The 14,481-nt window shown below is 43.5% G+C and overlaps 2 protein-coding genes across 9 annotated transcripts in view; both read right to left on the reverse strand.

Moving 5' to 3' along the window:
* The window catches only part of ATXN2 (ataxin 2), a 192,198-nt gene extending 187,338 nt beyond the window's left edge, over positions 1-4,860 (reverse strand). For 5 of the 8 annotated variants that reach the window (XM_077159866.1, XM_077159864.1, XM_077159860.1 and 2 more), the window contains exon 1: positions 4,542-4,857. In XM_077159866.1, coding sequence (XP_077015981.1) covers positions 4,542-4,777 — 236 coding nt within the window. In that variant the 5' untranslated portion in view covers positions 4,778-4,857. Of the gene's footprint in view, positions 1-4,541 lie in introns of all 8 variants that reach the window. The other 3 variants (XM_077159865.1, XM_077159859.1, XM_077159862.1) reach the window with 3 other exon arrangements.
* A 4,803-nt stretch (positions 4,861-9,663) lies between these two features.
* Positions 9,664-14,481, reverse strand: part of BRAP (BRCA1 associated protein) — a 66,569-nt gene continuing 61,751 nt past the window's right edge. The window contains exon 13 of the mRNA XM_077159876.1: positions 9,664-9,801. Within this exon, the coding sequence (XP_077015991.1) occupies positions 9,780-9,801 (22 nt within the window). The 3' untranslated portion in view covers positions 9,664-9,779. The remainder of the gene's footprint in view (positions 9,802-14,481) is intronic.

The raw sequence follows: 14,481 nt of genomic DNA on the forward strand, positions 1-14,481 counted from the left end.
CTTTGCTATGGTAAAGAAAAGTTAACACAGCTGTAGCTACTTAGAACAAAAAAATCAGACCCTCCTTTAAATTGAAACACATGGCTATTAAATAACTATGAAGTGAGTTAATACGCCTGTGTAACAACTGCCTAACAAGAGAAACACAGAAAATACAAGTTTACATTTAACCAAAAAAGGAACATCAAACATAACTGATATCATGAATGAATGTTCTGACTGTATTTCAGAATGCAAAATCCTTATCCAACTATAGCCTTACTTTTTTGTTTGACAAACACAGATAAACAATTTGAGACAGGTTTTGCACAAGCTTAAGGAATACATTTTCTACAGGTGCTTGGAATAAAAACTGAACTGAGTCAGCCAAATAAGCAAGCCCACTAGAAAAGCCCAAGTGTGTGTCTTTTTTTATAAACAACCATCTGCATTTACCTCTAATGAATTAAATGTCAATGAACTTTTTGGTCTAACTTAAAATCTGATTAGCAATACCCACATAAAAGAATGAATAAAGGATGATGCCGTTTAAACCTTATAAATTACAAATGAGGCTATATGACTAATCCAGAAAAAAAGGAAATAACTTCCTCACCTTCATCAAATATTTGCTCACAAACCTTCAATGAGGCCTACCACAACCCATTTAAAATTTCAACTCAATCCCTTCCCCACATTCCCCATACCCTTAATCTGCTTTCCTCTATCCACAGTTTTTCTAATTTAATGTCTCATTTATTGAGTATTCTCACATTAGAATGAAAACTCCAGAATGCTAACTTTGTTTCATTCATTGCTATATAACTGACACCTGCCTTGAACATAGTAGATGTTCAATGTAGTTGTGTTAAATGAATGTAAATTTTTAGGCCCTTCTAGAAGAGAGATGAGTATCCCACTGATATAAATGAAAGCATACTTTCCTAATTGCAAATGATGAGAAAGCAATAACCATACCTTTCTTTTGTAAAAAACTGAAAGTAGTAATAGCACTACACTGAAATTTACTACCCCAATTTTTTATTCACACTGAATCCTGTATCCAGAGAAATTCTATCTAGGATTAGAATTTGGGTAATAGGATTAGTAAACCCATTATTTTTTTTTACTTGGAGAAGGCGGTGTGGAAAGGGAAGAGATATAGGTTAACCAGTTGAGAATTCCCAATAATTTCATGAAAATACATAAAAATTACCAAAAAAAAATTGGTCATAGGCTATTAGCTAATAAAAAACAAACAAACAAACAACACTTTTAGAACAAAGAGGAAGGCTACAAAACAAAAAAACATCAAAAAACTTTCAAACTGAGTTGTCAGGAGTTTGATTCCTCTACTTAACGCAGAAGAATCAATACAAATAAACCATGTATCCTAATTAATAACAGTTGCAGCTTTCAAAGCATCTCCACATGTATCTTGTTATTAAATCCTCAAAGGCACAAAATTCACACTCATTATATAAATAATCTGGAAACTAACAAAAACGCTTTAGAATGTGTATACTTGACAGTAAATGCAACTCTTCCCTCAGTGCTTGACAAAGAAGAGCACTAGAAACTATACAAATCTTCTGAAGAGCAATATGGAACAGCAAGCAAGCACCATAAACATCTTGAAGCCCTTTGACCTAATATTACCTCTCCTGGGAACTTTCTCTAAAGAAATAACCACACTGAAGCAAAAGCTGTTAGTCTGTAAAGCTGTTCACTGCACCACTATCTATAATAGTACAAAAGTGGAAATCCAAATTCCAACAATAGGGCTGGGGTAAAAAAAAAAAATCCAACAATAGAATAATGGTTGCTTTCTACTTAGAAAACTAAAATAAAAATTTACAATACAATGTTAAGATGAAAAAAGATGAACACAATATATATATAATCACTATAACTGTAGAAATGTTGACAAGAACTGAACACTAAAAGACAAAAATAAAAATTGGATTAAGGTAAAATTATGTTCAAAATTTAAGCTGTAGTTATACTGTTATTTCCTAAGACAAAATGCCACCTTCTGAAATGTATATGACAATTAAAGACAGAATAAATCATTTTGAAAGCCATGAAAATTCAATTTTCACAAAAAACTCAAATGATAAAATATTATATACTATTTAAAGCAAAAGTATTATTTCTAGATTTTCAAGAGTATTTTGCTATCTCTGAACATGTCAAACCCAATGCTGCGCTTTTTTTCTTCACCCTTGATCCAGAAACTTATTTTACTGCTGATACATTCAAGCATAAGTGAGGTTAGAAACTGTAACTGATCTACAAAGGGCCCAATAAACGTAATTCAAAATTGAAAGCAATTCTACAAGTACATGAATCTATACAAGAACAAAATTTTACATTATATGACTAATACATTAAACAAAACTTCAAATATTTAACAAAAAGAGTAAGATCTACCATTTACGCATCAGGTGAAATAATTTAAAGCAAGACAATCTAAATGAACCTTAAATTTCTGTGAAGCCCTAAGGAATAGAAAAAAGACCTACAGTACTAAAACATTCCAAGTATCTTTGATCAATCAAGCTACCTCGGAACAAATTATTTGTCATAATGTGATTTTTATACCTAAAGAGAACCAATGCAACTTCTTCAAAGCCTTAGTTTAAATTTTTTAATTATTTGAGCAAGTGAAATATATCTGCCAGATTTCAACCTGACACCTAAAAGGAAAACAATTCTTTCTGTAAAAATTATATTTATAATTTTCATTTTTCTTTATTAATGCCACTGCAAAAAGGAAACTAAAGTTACAAAATCCTAAGTGTACAGAGCTGGGGAAATGATCCCTTCATTTGAACTAGTTGGCTAGGTTTGTGGGTGCTTTAGAGAAGGGGAAACTATGGGAGTAGGAGTGGGTAGCAGTCCAGAAGCGTCTTTACATCAACCTCTTTGAAGTGAGAAGAATTTCTTAAAAACCAGCTGATTCATCTTGATGGGTAAGTTTTTTTGCTGGTTAATGAAAATGCTTTGTAACTGGATTGCTGAAAATGTGTTTTCACAAAGAAAACTCAGTGCATGAAAAATTCCCTTATTCCACCTTCAAAAGACCACGACATCTATTTAAGGAGAATGCTGGTCACTGGCCCTGCCAATCCGGCCTAAATGAGGCATGGCAGCGCCTTCAACACGGATGGACTCAGGGCACAGGGGAAACGGACTTGCGTGCCCTTGGTAAGCGCTGGCGACACTCCCCAAGTTAAGGACACAGGCCACAATGGAACGGAGTGTTACTGACACTTGCACCCTGTTTGAACGCTAAGCATTTTCTCAGTTAGTGAATTACGAACTGACACACGACCCTGACTCCCAAAGAGGCTTTGGCGCACAGGCACACACACTCTAGAGTTAGACCCGGCTGGCGGAAATAACAGAGCCCCCAGCCTTCAGCACAAACCTGGGTTATGAGGGTTGGAGCGGGAGAGGGGAGGCGCAAGGAAACACCCACGTTTCTGCCTTCAGGAATCCCACCCTGTCCCCCGCTGCAATCCCTCTCCCCAAACACACGCAAAAAAAAAAAACACCTCGGAAATCAGGGTAGGGGGTATCAAGAAAGCTCAGCGGGCTCCCCCCGCCCACCCCCCACCTCCCCAGTTCCGCCTGGGCTTCGGGCGCACGCCTGGGCCCGACCCTCACCCACCAGTGTGCAAAAGCGCTTTAGCCGCCGCCTCGGAACGGCAATGCGGATCGGCCACCACCCGAGCGGGAGAGGCCATGCGGGAGGAGGGAAAGAAGGGGGAGGCCGGGAGGGGCCCAAGCACTCCCACCCTTCCCCAGGTGGGGGAGAGCGGGCCGCTGCGGGAGGCTGCACAGGGCAAGACCATTCTAGGGCTTCTGGACACCCCGCCGCGGCCTTAAGGCTTAAAACTGGAAGGGGCGGGGGGCTGCTGCCCACCCACCTCACCCCCGTCCTTCCATCATTCACTGAGTAGAAAGGGGGCACAGGTGAAGAGACGTGACAGACCCCAACGATTCCAGAAGCGTCCTGTGGCTGCCCCTTTAACAGGAAGGCAGGGGACGCGGTCCAATCCCCCCCCCCCCCGCCTCGATATTCCTCCATGGGGGAGGAGACGTGTTTCGGGAGACTGAAACAAAATCTAAAGACCACTCCAACCACATTTAAACCGGGAGTGGGGACGCTGCCCGCAGCATCCCCCTCACCCCCACTGGGGACCGGGAGGGCTTAAAGAAGGTGCAACGGGGGCTGACAATTGCTGGGACCTGTGAGCATTTCAATGGGAAGGGGACGCTGCCCGGTCCTTCCATCTTGACCGTTTAGGGAGGAGAGTGAGGATGGTGCAGGAGGATGGACGCGGCCTGACAATCCAGAGGGGCCCCACGGCGCCCCCCACCCGAGCCTGCAGGGTCTAAAGCGGAGCTCCCGCCCCCGCTGCGGGCCCCTAGCCCACCCCGCTAGGCCAGGCCGGTCCCGGGGAGGGGATGGCGGTGCGGACCGCGGGGGAGGGGACGCGAGGCCCGACCTCGTCCAGGCCCCAAGCGGAGGGGGCTGGGACGCCGACACCCACCTGCCCAGGCCCGGCCGCCCGCCGCCAGTGCCCGCCGCCGCCGAGGAGGAGGAAGCCGCGGCCGAGAGCGAGGGCGACGAGGCTGAGGACGGCGGTGGCGCGGCGGCGGGCGACGTGAGAAGGCCGCCGCCGGGCTTGCGGGCATTGGCTGCCGCGGTCTGCTGCTGCTGCTGTTGCTGTTGCTGTTGCTGCTGCTGCTGCTGCTGCTGCTGTTGCTGCTGGGGCTTCAGCGACATGGTGAGCGGCCCATACACCGGCCCGCACGCCAGGCGGGTACAGCAGGGAGCCGGGCGCGCCGAGGAGACGCCGGAGCGCGGCGGGGACGCGCGGGCGCCGAGCGGAGAGGCGCGGGTTGGCACGGCCGGGGGGGAACCCAGGCCCGCGAGGGGGAGGAGGACGACGACGAAGGGGCGGGGAAGCCGGCCGGGACCCAGGAGCCGCCGGGAGCTGGGCCGGGACACGCCGCAGCCGTTGCCGTTGCTACCAAAACAGTCTGAGGCGGAGGGAAGCGAGCGCTGCCCGGAGGGAGGGGGGCCGGGGCCGGGCGGGGGAGGGGCGGCGGAGGGATACGGGCCTAGAGCCGTGCCGCCACCGCCCCTTCCGCCCCATCGCGGGAGCGAGCGCCGCCGGGTCCATCTGGCAGCCGCGAATCGGCGAGGCTCAAGGACCACCGCAGGGCCCCGAGGAGCTGCGGCCGCCGAGCTCATCGGGAGACGAACACACCCAAGCGCTGCTGGCCGTGCCAGCGGCCGATGCGGGATGGGGACTCTTTACCGGAAGTCGGCAGGGTCAGACGGAAGTAGGGAGTGAGGGAGCTCCGAGTCCGGGAGGGACACGTGAGGAGCGGGTGCCGGTCTGGGCCGCGTTCGCGGGGGTCGGTGAGGGCCCGGCTGCCGGCCCTGCCTGGATCCGCCCTCCTCTAGGCGGGGTTGCCCTTTGGCGAGGGCGTGTCGGTCTTCTCCGGCCGGATCAACCTAGCGTAAAGGACTAGGAGGAAGCGTTTTTTCTCCCTCGCCCCCCAAGGTGCCTTTTCGGTCCTCAAGCTTGGAGAAGAATGCCTGTTTGACCCCACCTGACGCAACGTATAAAATGAACTGCGAGCGCCTTCCGAGGGTAGAGTGTCTTGCTCCGTATAAAGCACGCAGAATAGTCACTGGCGCGATGAACACGAGCATTCAACAGTTATCTTTGTATCCTCGGCGCCTGGCACACAGTAGGCCCTCGGGTGTCACTGAGTGTCTCAAAGAAGAGCCCTGTTCTGTTTCGCTGCCAAGACTAACGAATGGACTTGAGATTGAGCAACATGCCGAGGCTACCCAAATCTGGTTACCTTTACCCCACTTTTTCTACAACAGCAAAAAAGTAACCAAGAAAACTCTTTTGCGTATCTGACCTTCATTTGAACCCATTTTCCCCTCACTTGAACTTCTTTTACCTCCTTCATGAGGCTCAAGAGGAAATGTACGTGATTTGGTACAGCTATGAAAAAATGGGGTCTCCTGTCGGCGGAGACAGAACAGTCTTCACAAGAATGTGCGAACTTTAGACCTTGGCCCCTTTAGAAGTTTTACTTTAACTTAAGAGAGCCAGCCAGCACAGTAGTCCGTTTTTAAAATGTGTTGCAATTAAACTGGAAGCAAGTAGATAACTACTTTTTTTTTTTTTTGAGTGAAGCATCTAGTGTTTTGTTGTATTTTTTAGTGAGTTTAAGGAAATGATAGGGCAATCAACATCAAAATTCCCTTCAATCTCGAATTGTCCAGATAAACGTAAAGACCTAGAAGAACTTGAAGAATAATTAAGCCAGATGTATCCAGTAGCCAGAATGAACTGACATTAATCTCCTACATAGCCTAGGCAAAACTGATCATTGTATATTGCAAACACTTGAAAAGCAGGCAATCAGCAATCAGGTGTATTTCCCATCTAAGGTAAAAAGATTGAGAAAAAATGTAGTATTCCTTTAGAGTTAAAAAATCCTTTAAAAATTAGCCCAGAAGAAACAGGGCTAAAAAACCAGATGAAGAAGGAAAAAATAAAATAACTATAATCAAAATACAATGGACTTTCTCTGATTTAATGACTTAAGAGCTTTATCTGGGACCAAGGTCCCAGAATGTAGTGTTAGGACCAAACTCCAAGCATATGGGGGAAAAAAGGGAAGTAGAGTAAGAAGGCATAAAGCTGACATAGCTGAACTTGGTTTCATGTAGGCTGAGAAATGTAGGCTAGTTCTCATCCACTATAATTGAACTTTTTCCTACCATAAGAGTCATCCATTTGAAGTATTCGATGATTTTTAGTCAATTTACAGAGTTGTACAACTATCCCCACTAATTTCAGAGCATTTCCACTACCCCAGAAAGATCCCTCATGCCCATTTGTAGTTACTAGCAGTTTCCACCCACACCTCTGGCAACCACTCCTCTACTTTCTGTCTCTATGGATTTGCCTGTTCCAGACATTTCATATAAATGGAATCTTAATGTATGTGGTTGTTTGTGTCTGTTTCTTTCACTTAGCAGAATGTTTTTGAAGTTTATCATGTTGTAGCATATATCAGTTTTTAGCTCCTTTTTATTACTAAGTAGTATTCCACTGCGTAGACCAATGGGATTTGTACATCATTAATTCACCAGTTAGTGGACACTTGGATTGTTTTCAACTTTTGCCTATTATGAATAATGCTGCTATGAACATTTGTGTACAGGTCTTTGTGTAGACATATGTTTCATTTCTCTTGGGTAGATACCTAGGAGTGAAATTGCTGAGTCATAAGGTAAATTTATAATTAACTTTTTTTTTTGAAGTTGAGAATTGTTAACAGCAAAGAAATATATTTAAGTTTTTAAGGTATTGTCAAACTCTTTTCCAGGTGGGCTGCACCATTTTATGTTTGCACCAGCAATGTATAGGGTTTAGCATTAAAATTTGATCTTTACTTTTATATTAAATTGGAGACCAAGAAAACCTCTCTTGTCAACTCTTTTTTTTTCCTCCCCATTTCACTTTCTTGAGGGAGTCTCCTCACCTAAAACCAAGGAATATCCCTTCTTGCAAATCCTTCACCTGAATTCCAGACCTCCAAGAACATGGTTATTTTATAGCAACCATGATGTCAGAGGGCTTTAGCTTTATATGAAAATGTCAGGGTATAGTAGGCAGTCTCTAAAACAGCCCCGGTGATCCCTTCCTCCTGGTATTCAGATTCTGACATATCCCCTCCACTTGAGTATTGGCTGGGCCTAGTGACTTGATTCTAACAAACAGTTAGAAAAAGTAATGGGTTTTCACTTCCAAGATTATAGTACAGAAAGACTCTGGCTTCTGCCTTGGGCTCTGGGGTGGCTTGGAATTATGTATCCCCAAAAAGCATATTCGTAATCCTATCCATTCCTGTGGATGTGAACCTACTGTAAATAGGACATTTTGAAGATACTATTTTTAATAAAGGTGTGGCCATATGAATTAGAATGGGTCTTTATGCTATCCATGGAGGTCTTATAGAGAAGGGGGAGCAGCCAGAAGCTGAAAGTCAATGAAACTGGAAGAGAAAGGCGATAACCCCGCCACGTGCATTGTCATGTGATGGGAAAGCCAAGGAACCCCAGCCAGAAGATACCGACCTGGGAGGAAGCAAGCCTCTAGCCTTTGAAGCCCAGCTAACTGAAGCCAACCATTGTTGCATATTTGTTTTAGCAGCCAGGAAACTAAAACAAGCTGCCCTCTCTCCCTCACTTGCTCTGAAGAAAGCCAGCTGCTATTCTGTTAACTGCCCTACAGAGAGGTCCATATGACAAGGAACTGCCATCTCCAACCAACAAGTGAGGACCCAATGGCTGTCATAGGCCGCATGAGTGAGCATAGAAGCTCAATCAAGCCTTGATATGAATATAGCCTAGCAGACACTTTATTGAAACTTTTATTGTATCTAGCTCAGGTTAGGTACCCTGAGTTAGAGCTACGCATTTAAGCTGTCCCCAGATTCCTAACCTATCTGTTTTAAGTTGCTAAAGTTGGGGACAATTTGTTAACACAGCAATAGATAACTAATACAGATGACCAAAAAAAAGGTACATGTCCAATGATTTCCATAGACTCGGAATTCTTTAAAGACAGATGCTGAAATTAGGGACTAATAATATATCCAGTGAAAGTTAAAATTTTGAATGGTCCTTCATCTCCCACAGACATTTTTCTGATAGTCATTAAAACAAAACCAACAAGTGTCTTTGGAGAGTTGTCATCAAAGGCAACGAAGAATATTGCCCTGAAACAGTCTAAGATTGAGAAGTGTTGGAAAAATTTAAGCTTCAAAAATATTTCAACCAATATTTCAGAAATTCAAAAAGTCTCAAGACAGAAAACATCCAGAGAAAGACTTTCAGATTTGGGAATCTAGTCCTGTGGTTTCTGTCCTTGCTTTCTGATTTCCAGTGACTCCTCAAGCCACATGATCCTTTATTAGCCTGTTAATTTTCATTACTTCAGTGATTAATCAAGTCTGGGAATTTGGGGATGAAAAACTGATAGAACCATGCAAAGCACAGAAATGTGTGGAGTGATTTGTTATCTCTCATATAATAGCACACAGCAGAGGACCCCATATTTCCAGCAATTCATTTTTCTGTAATCATTTCTGTCAGCTGTCTTCATTTGAGCCTGTTTAATGTATGATGATACATTATTCACTCAATACTCTTGATTTTGATTTCCACAGCATGAAAGTTAATTCAAATCAAAACTAACATGCATCCCCCCCCACCAAAATCCATCCTCTTCAAATTCTTGCATAGACAGATACTCAGTTTTAAAAAAAAAAAGCAGATGTAATTTCAAAAATAGGACCGTGGCTAATTAAACCATTGCTTTTTCTCCTGACTGTGGTTACTCAGAATTCTTAGAGGCAAATCTATTTGTAGACCCTCTAGGGATGCCAAAACACTAAAACAATATTAAAAAAAAAAAAAAAAAGAAAGGAAAGATGGGTGTTGGGGGAGATGCTGCTTGGAGGCATTATTTATACACTTTGTATGAAAAGTAACTGCTTTCCCACAGGTGTGGAAAAAACAAAGCAGTGTGGCGAAAGAACAGTGGCAAAAGAACAGGGAGCACAGCGACATTCTTTGAAAAGCTTTTAAATTATCTGTTCCCTCCACACCAGCACACTTCTGGTTGTTAAGTTGCTCGTTTTGTTTTACCTTGTGGAGCTGAATAATGATGCAGTGACATTCTTCTCTAGGCACAAGCTGGATGCCAGCTGAAATAAACCCAGAAGAAAGAATTCTTTATTTTTCAGTGTAAATGCTTGTGCTGTGCAGAGCCAAAAATTTAAAGAAAAACTCAGCGTTTTGTTTTCCCTTGTCCTCCCATTTTGTTTACATCCCCCAGCCCCCACCAGCCTCCCTTTTTGGGGTGAATTTTATGGGCAGCCCATTGTTTCAGAGCTATAGATTTATGGAAGGCCAAAGACTTGAAGTATGCAAGTATACAGAAGGGGATTTAAAATGGATGTGTGCAGCTCTGGTGACGGCTGAGCTGGCCCTTAGCATGGGATCTTGTTAAGTTTGCCAAGGGATCCTGTGAGTCCTACAATGGAAGCCCAGAGGGATCTGACTATAATTAATCCTGACCTATGATCTTACAATTGGGACTGGGATTCTGGCTGATGGGTGGAATCAGATACGGGTTTAACAATAAGTCCTGTGTTGCTTCAGCCCCCAAATCACCTAAATTATTTATTTTGCATCAGGTAGGCCAAGACTAGAGAACAATAATCAAAATAAAATTGCAAACCCTTGTCTAGCATTCACTATGTGCCAGGTACATTCTAAGTACTTTCTTTGTAGTACCTCTCTCATTTAATCCTCATTTAAGAACCTAGTAATTCTCTCAACCAGAGGTGATTTCCCACCCACCCACCCAGGGACATCTGGCAAATCTCCCAGTGTCTGGAGACGTTTTTCATTGTCACAAGTGGGGGTGGGGAGGGGGTGTGTTGCTACTGGCATCTAGTATGTAGAGGCCAGGGATGCCACTAAACACCCTAAAAGGTCAGACAGATCCCCATTGCAAAGAATTATATATTGTATATCCCAAGACGTCACTAGTACCAAAGTTGAGAAGGATTATCATTATTGCCATTTAACAGATGGAGAGATTGAAGAACAAAGCAGTTAAGTCACTTTGCCTTAAGGTCACACCTGTTAAATGGTAGAGTCAGATTCAAACCCAGGCAGTCTGTCTCCAACATCTGGGCTCTGAATACCTTCACTATATGAAATAGCAAATAGTAAAAGTCTCAACTGGCTCTCTTGGAAGAAGAAACTTCTTTCCGTGGTCTCATCAAATGCATGGCTCTTGTGAGCCTGCCCCACAGATGACCACCTGATTCTTGATTTGAGGGTTAAGTGATCACCGCAGATAAACCCTGCAGGGGGCAGGTTGACATTGCTATCAAAACTGAAACTGCACACTGCATTTGGCTTAACAAGAGTGCAAAAATGAACATGCAAGAATAGTCACTACAGTGTTTTTGGGACAAAGAGTAGAAACTCCATCAGCAGGAGATAGCTAAACACCTGTTAGGGCATCCCAAATGCCATGGAATAATGAAATACTATGCAGCCGTTAAAAGAGAACAAGGTAGAGCCTTGTATCAATCCAAAAGGATCCTTCATCAAAAAGAGAGAAAGCAAGGTGTAGAATACTATTTGTGTTAAAATGGAAATGTGTGTGTGTGTGTGTGTGTGTGCGTGTACATTTACATATAAATATATATTCAACTGTGTATATATACAAATATGTATATATGCATAGATATCACTAGATGGGAACAAAAGAAACTGGTACTGGAAGAGTGGACAGAGGGAAGAGGATAACTTATTGACTATATTCCTTTTGGATTGTTTTCAAAATTTATTTTAGCATGTGCATATAGTACCTTTTTCAAAAACAATACAAAATAAAATATTAGGGCACCAGTATGAGTAAATAATATTTGTATAGTGTGTCATGGTTCATAAAGCACTTTTATTGTTTCCCTTGGCCCCTGCCCCATTTTAGAGATGGTAACAGCAGCCCAAAGAAGTGGCATGAGCTACCCCAGGTCACATGACAGGGAGCAGTGAGTGAGGTGGGCAGCCCAGCTCCCATTTGGAGCTGCTCCATGCTGACTACCCCATGGACTGCCCTTCCTCACTTCCCAAAGCAGGATCCCCTCCTGCCCTGACCAGTTTAATTTTACCTTATTCAACCATAAACTCCCATCCTCAAACACTAGGCAGTCAATCCCAGATCACACCAAAATAGAAAAAAAAAAGACCTGTTTCAGTAACTTCACCACCACATACCTTTCTGCCACATTTGTACTGTTTTCTGCTGAAATGCCACGTTGGCTAAATAGGTAGATTCCTTCACTCCCACCACAACCTAACATGGAGTCAGTCTCTGTACACAGTAGGCACTTAATAGACCTGAGTTGATTTGATCTTGATTGAGACTAATGTTCGGTTTACACATTTGCTTATTTGAGCCTGAAGTGGCAAATGCTTCCTGTTTAGAGATGCTACTGGCTGCCGGCCACAGGCCAGCGTGGCGGGGACCACATTCGACGTCACCTCTCAATGACCCAAGCAATTCCAGGCAGCAAGAGGGATAGATGGACAACTAGGCTTCTTTACCCACGTGTTTCCATCACATGTGGTTTAGGCAGTGTTTGCATTCACCCACTCGATAAAGTTCACTTCTCTTCCAGTTAATAGCTTGTGGTGCAGCCTTGCAGGCATTCAGAAATACATCCTTCTAGTTCATCAGAAGGCGCTGATGCCAAGAAACCACAAGGGACCTTCTGGGAAACTTACTCTTAGTCACCAGTCTCCTGCAGGCTTGAAGGAGGTTGGAGCTGAGGCCCTATGTGAGTTGGTTCATTATCATTTGATCAGAGCTCATGTCCTCTTCCATTACACACATGGCTCATTCCTGTCCTAAGAGGGTCAGCAGGGGACAAATCTTGATGCAGCAATAAACCACTTCTGGTGCCCTGAAAATGATTCAGGAAATCCTGCTGCTGTCATTTTGAATGCTCTTGACAAATAATATTGTTTTTAGTTCTATAAGTCTTTTTCAAGAACTTCCTGAATATTTATGTATCAGTTCACTTTTGCTGCGTAACAAACCGCCCCAAGCGTAGTGGCTTAAGACGGCGAACATTTATTACTTCCGGCAGGGCAGCGCTTGTGTACTAGGCTGGCTCAACTCAGGTTGGACAGTCTAGGATGGCCTTCCAGACAGATCTGGCAGTTGTCTCTGCCAGCTGGAGATTATAAGGACAGCTCGGCACACGTCTCTAATCACCCAGCAGGCTAGGTTGGGTTTATGCATATGGCAGTGCTCCCAGGGATCCCCAGAGCAGCATGAGAAGGCAAGCCCCAGGGCATAGGGACTTTTCAAGTCTTTCCTCTTATCTCCTTTTCTAATGGCACATTAGCCAAAGCAAGACACAGAGATGCAAGGCCAAGCCCAGATTTTCAGTTTTTTTTTTTTTCAGTAAGAACTCAGTGATAATATGGATTAACCTTCTGCAAGTTACTGAGCCTCTCTCACACTTAGATGTTATCTCTGGAAAAGGGTGGGGAGAGGATAACAGTCAACAGATATGGTTGTCTTCAAAGTTGTTTATTCCTGTGGAAGAATGTACTTAGCTCAGTCTGGGACCCATTTTTATGAAATTTTTTTTAATTGAAGTAAGGAGTTTATATTTATTTATTTATTTGCCATCTGGGTAGATTGAGACGTTCCCATTTCATCAAGGCCTGACTTTTCTGTTAATAAGTTATTTCCTCCATTTGTGTTTTTCCTCTCACATTTTACTACAAGCAGCACAAAGGAACCCGGCTGCACTTCTACCATTCTGCCTGGACATTTCCTCAGTGCAAGGTCGAATTTCTCCATTTACAAATTCTGCTCTCCACATAACTGCAGGACACAATTCTGCTAAGTTTTCCACCGCTATATTCTCTAATCAAGCCAGAAATGATAGGTGGGGGAATATACTCCACTTCTTGACGGTTAAAACTGAAAGATCATTTTGTGAAGCATTGGCCACACAGAGAAGGAAGAATTTTGACCCTTTATTGTAATCTATCACAATTAGTCATAATGATTTTGAAGATCATTAATAAATGGTGGGGAAATTTTAATCAATGGTAGGGAATTTTAAACAAGGTGCTGCTCAGATTTCAGAAAAACACTAAGTCTACTTTTAGCAATCTGATGACTTCCAAACCTCCAGATTCTTGGTCATCGCCCTCAGAACTTCTAGAACCAAGCCGACGGAAACAGCACCAAGTGTAGTTTCTGCAGAGCTTGTTGCGTGTGAGTGACCTTGACAAAATTATCCTCGTTGTCCTTCATGGAGGATGAGGGGTTACACTGGATGCTCTCAAGCTGAAAGGGACCTTTCAGAGATCGCACTGCAGGAAAATTAAAGGAGAACTGACATGCCGAATAGCCCAAGTTCTGCTTGTAAAAACAAGATGTCCAGGCCTGGGGCTGAATTTTTCAGCTTTCCTCCAGATTTTTGGCATAGTCTGTGAGACTATGATTTTCTGCTTTTCCTTCTCATGGGCCTGATTAAACTGTTTGATCTCATTTTATTGGGCAATATTATTATACCACTTCCCAGATACACCGTTTATTCCAGGCTGACTTTTTAGAAGCCTTTCCTTTCCCTCATGCCTTGAAGGGCATTCGTGGTTAGCAGAAGATTGGACAAGACGAGATTTTATAAAGCAGAGTGGGGCGGGGGGGGCAGACAAACAGTAGATGCTAAGAAATGTTGAAATAAATGAAAGCCAGGAATGAAGGAAGGGAGGAAGGAGAGAAAATGAAGGCAAGTGAGGAGAATCTGTTCTTGTAAGCAAGTACAACTTAGATTATT

The sequence above is a fragment of the Tamandua tetradactyla genome, chromosome 5, assembly GCF_023851605.1.
Source record: "Tamandua tetradactyla isolate mTamTet1 chromosome 5, mTamTet1.pri, whole genome shotgun sequence".
Taxonomy (NCBI): Eukaryota; Metazoa; Chordata; class Mammalia; order Pilosa; family Myrmecophagidae; genus Tamandua; species Tamandua tetradactyla.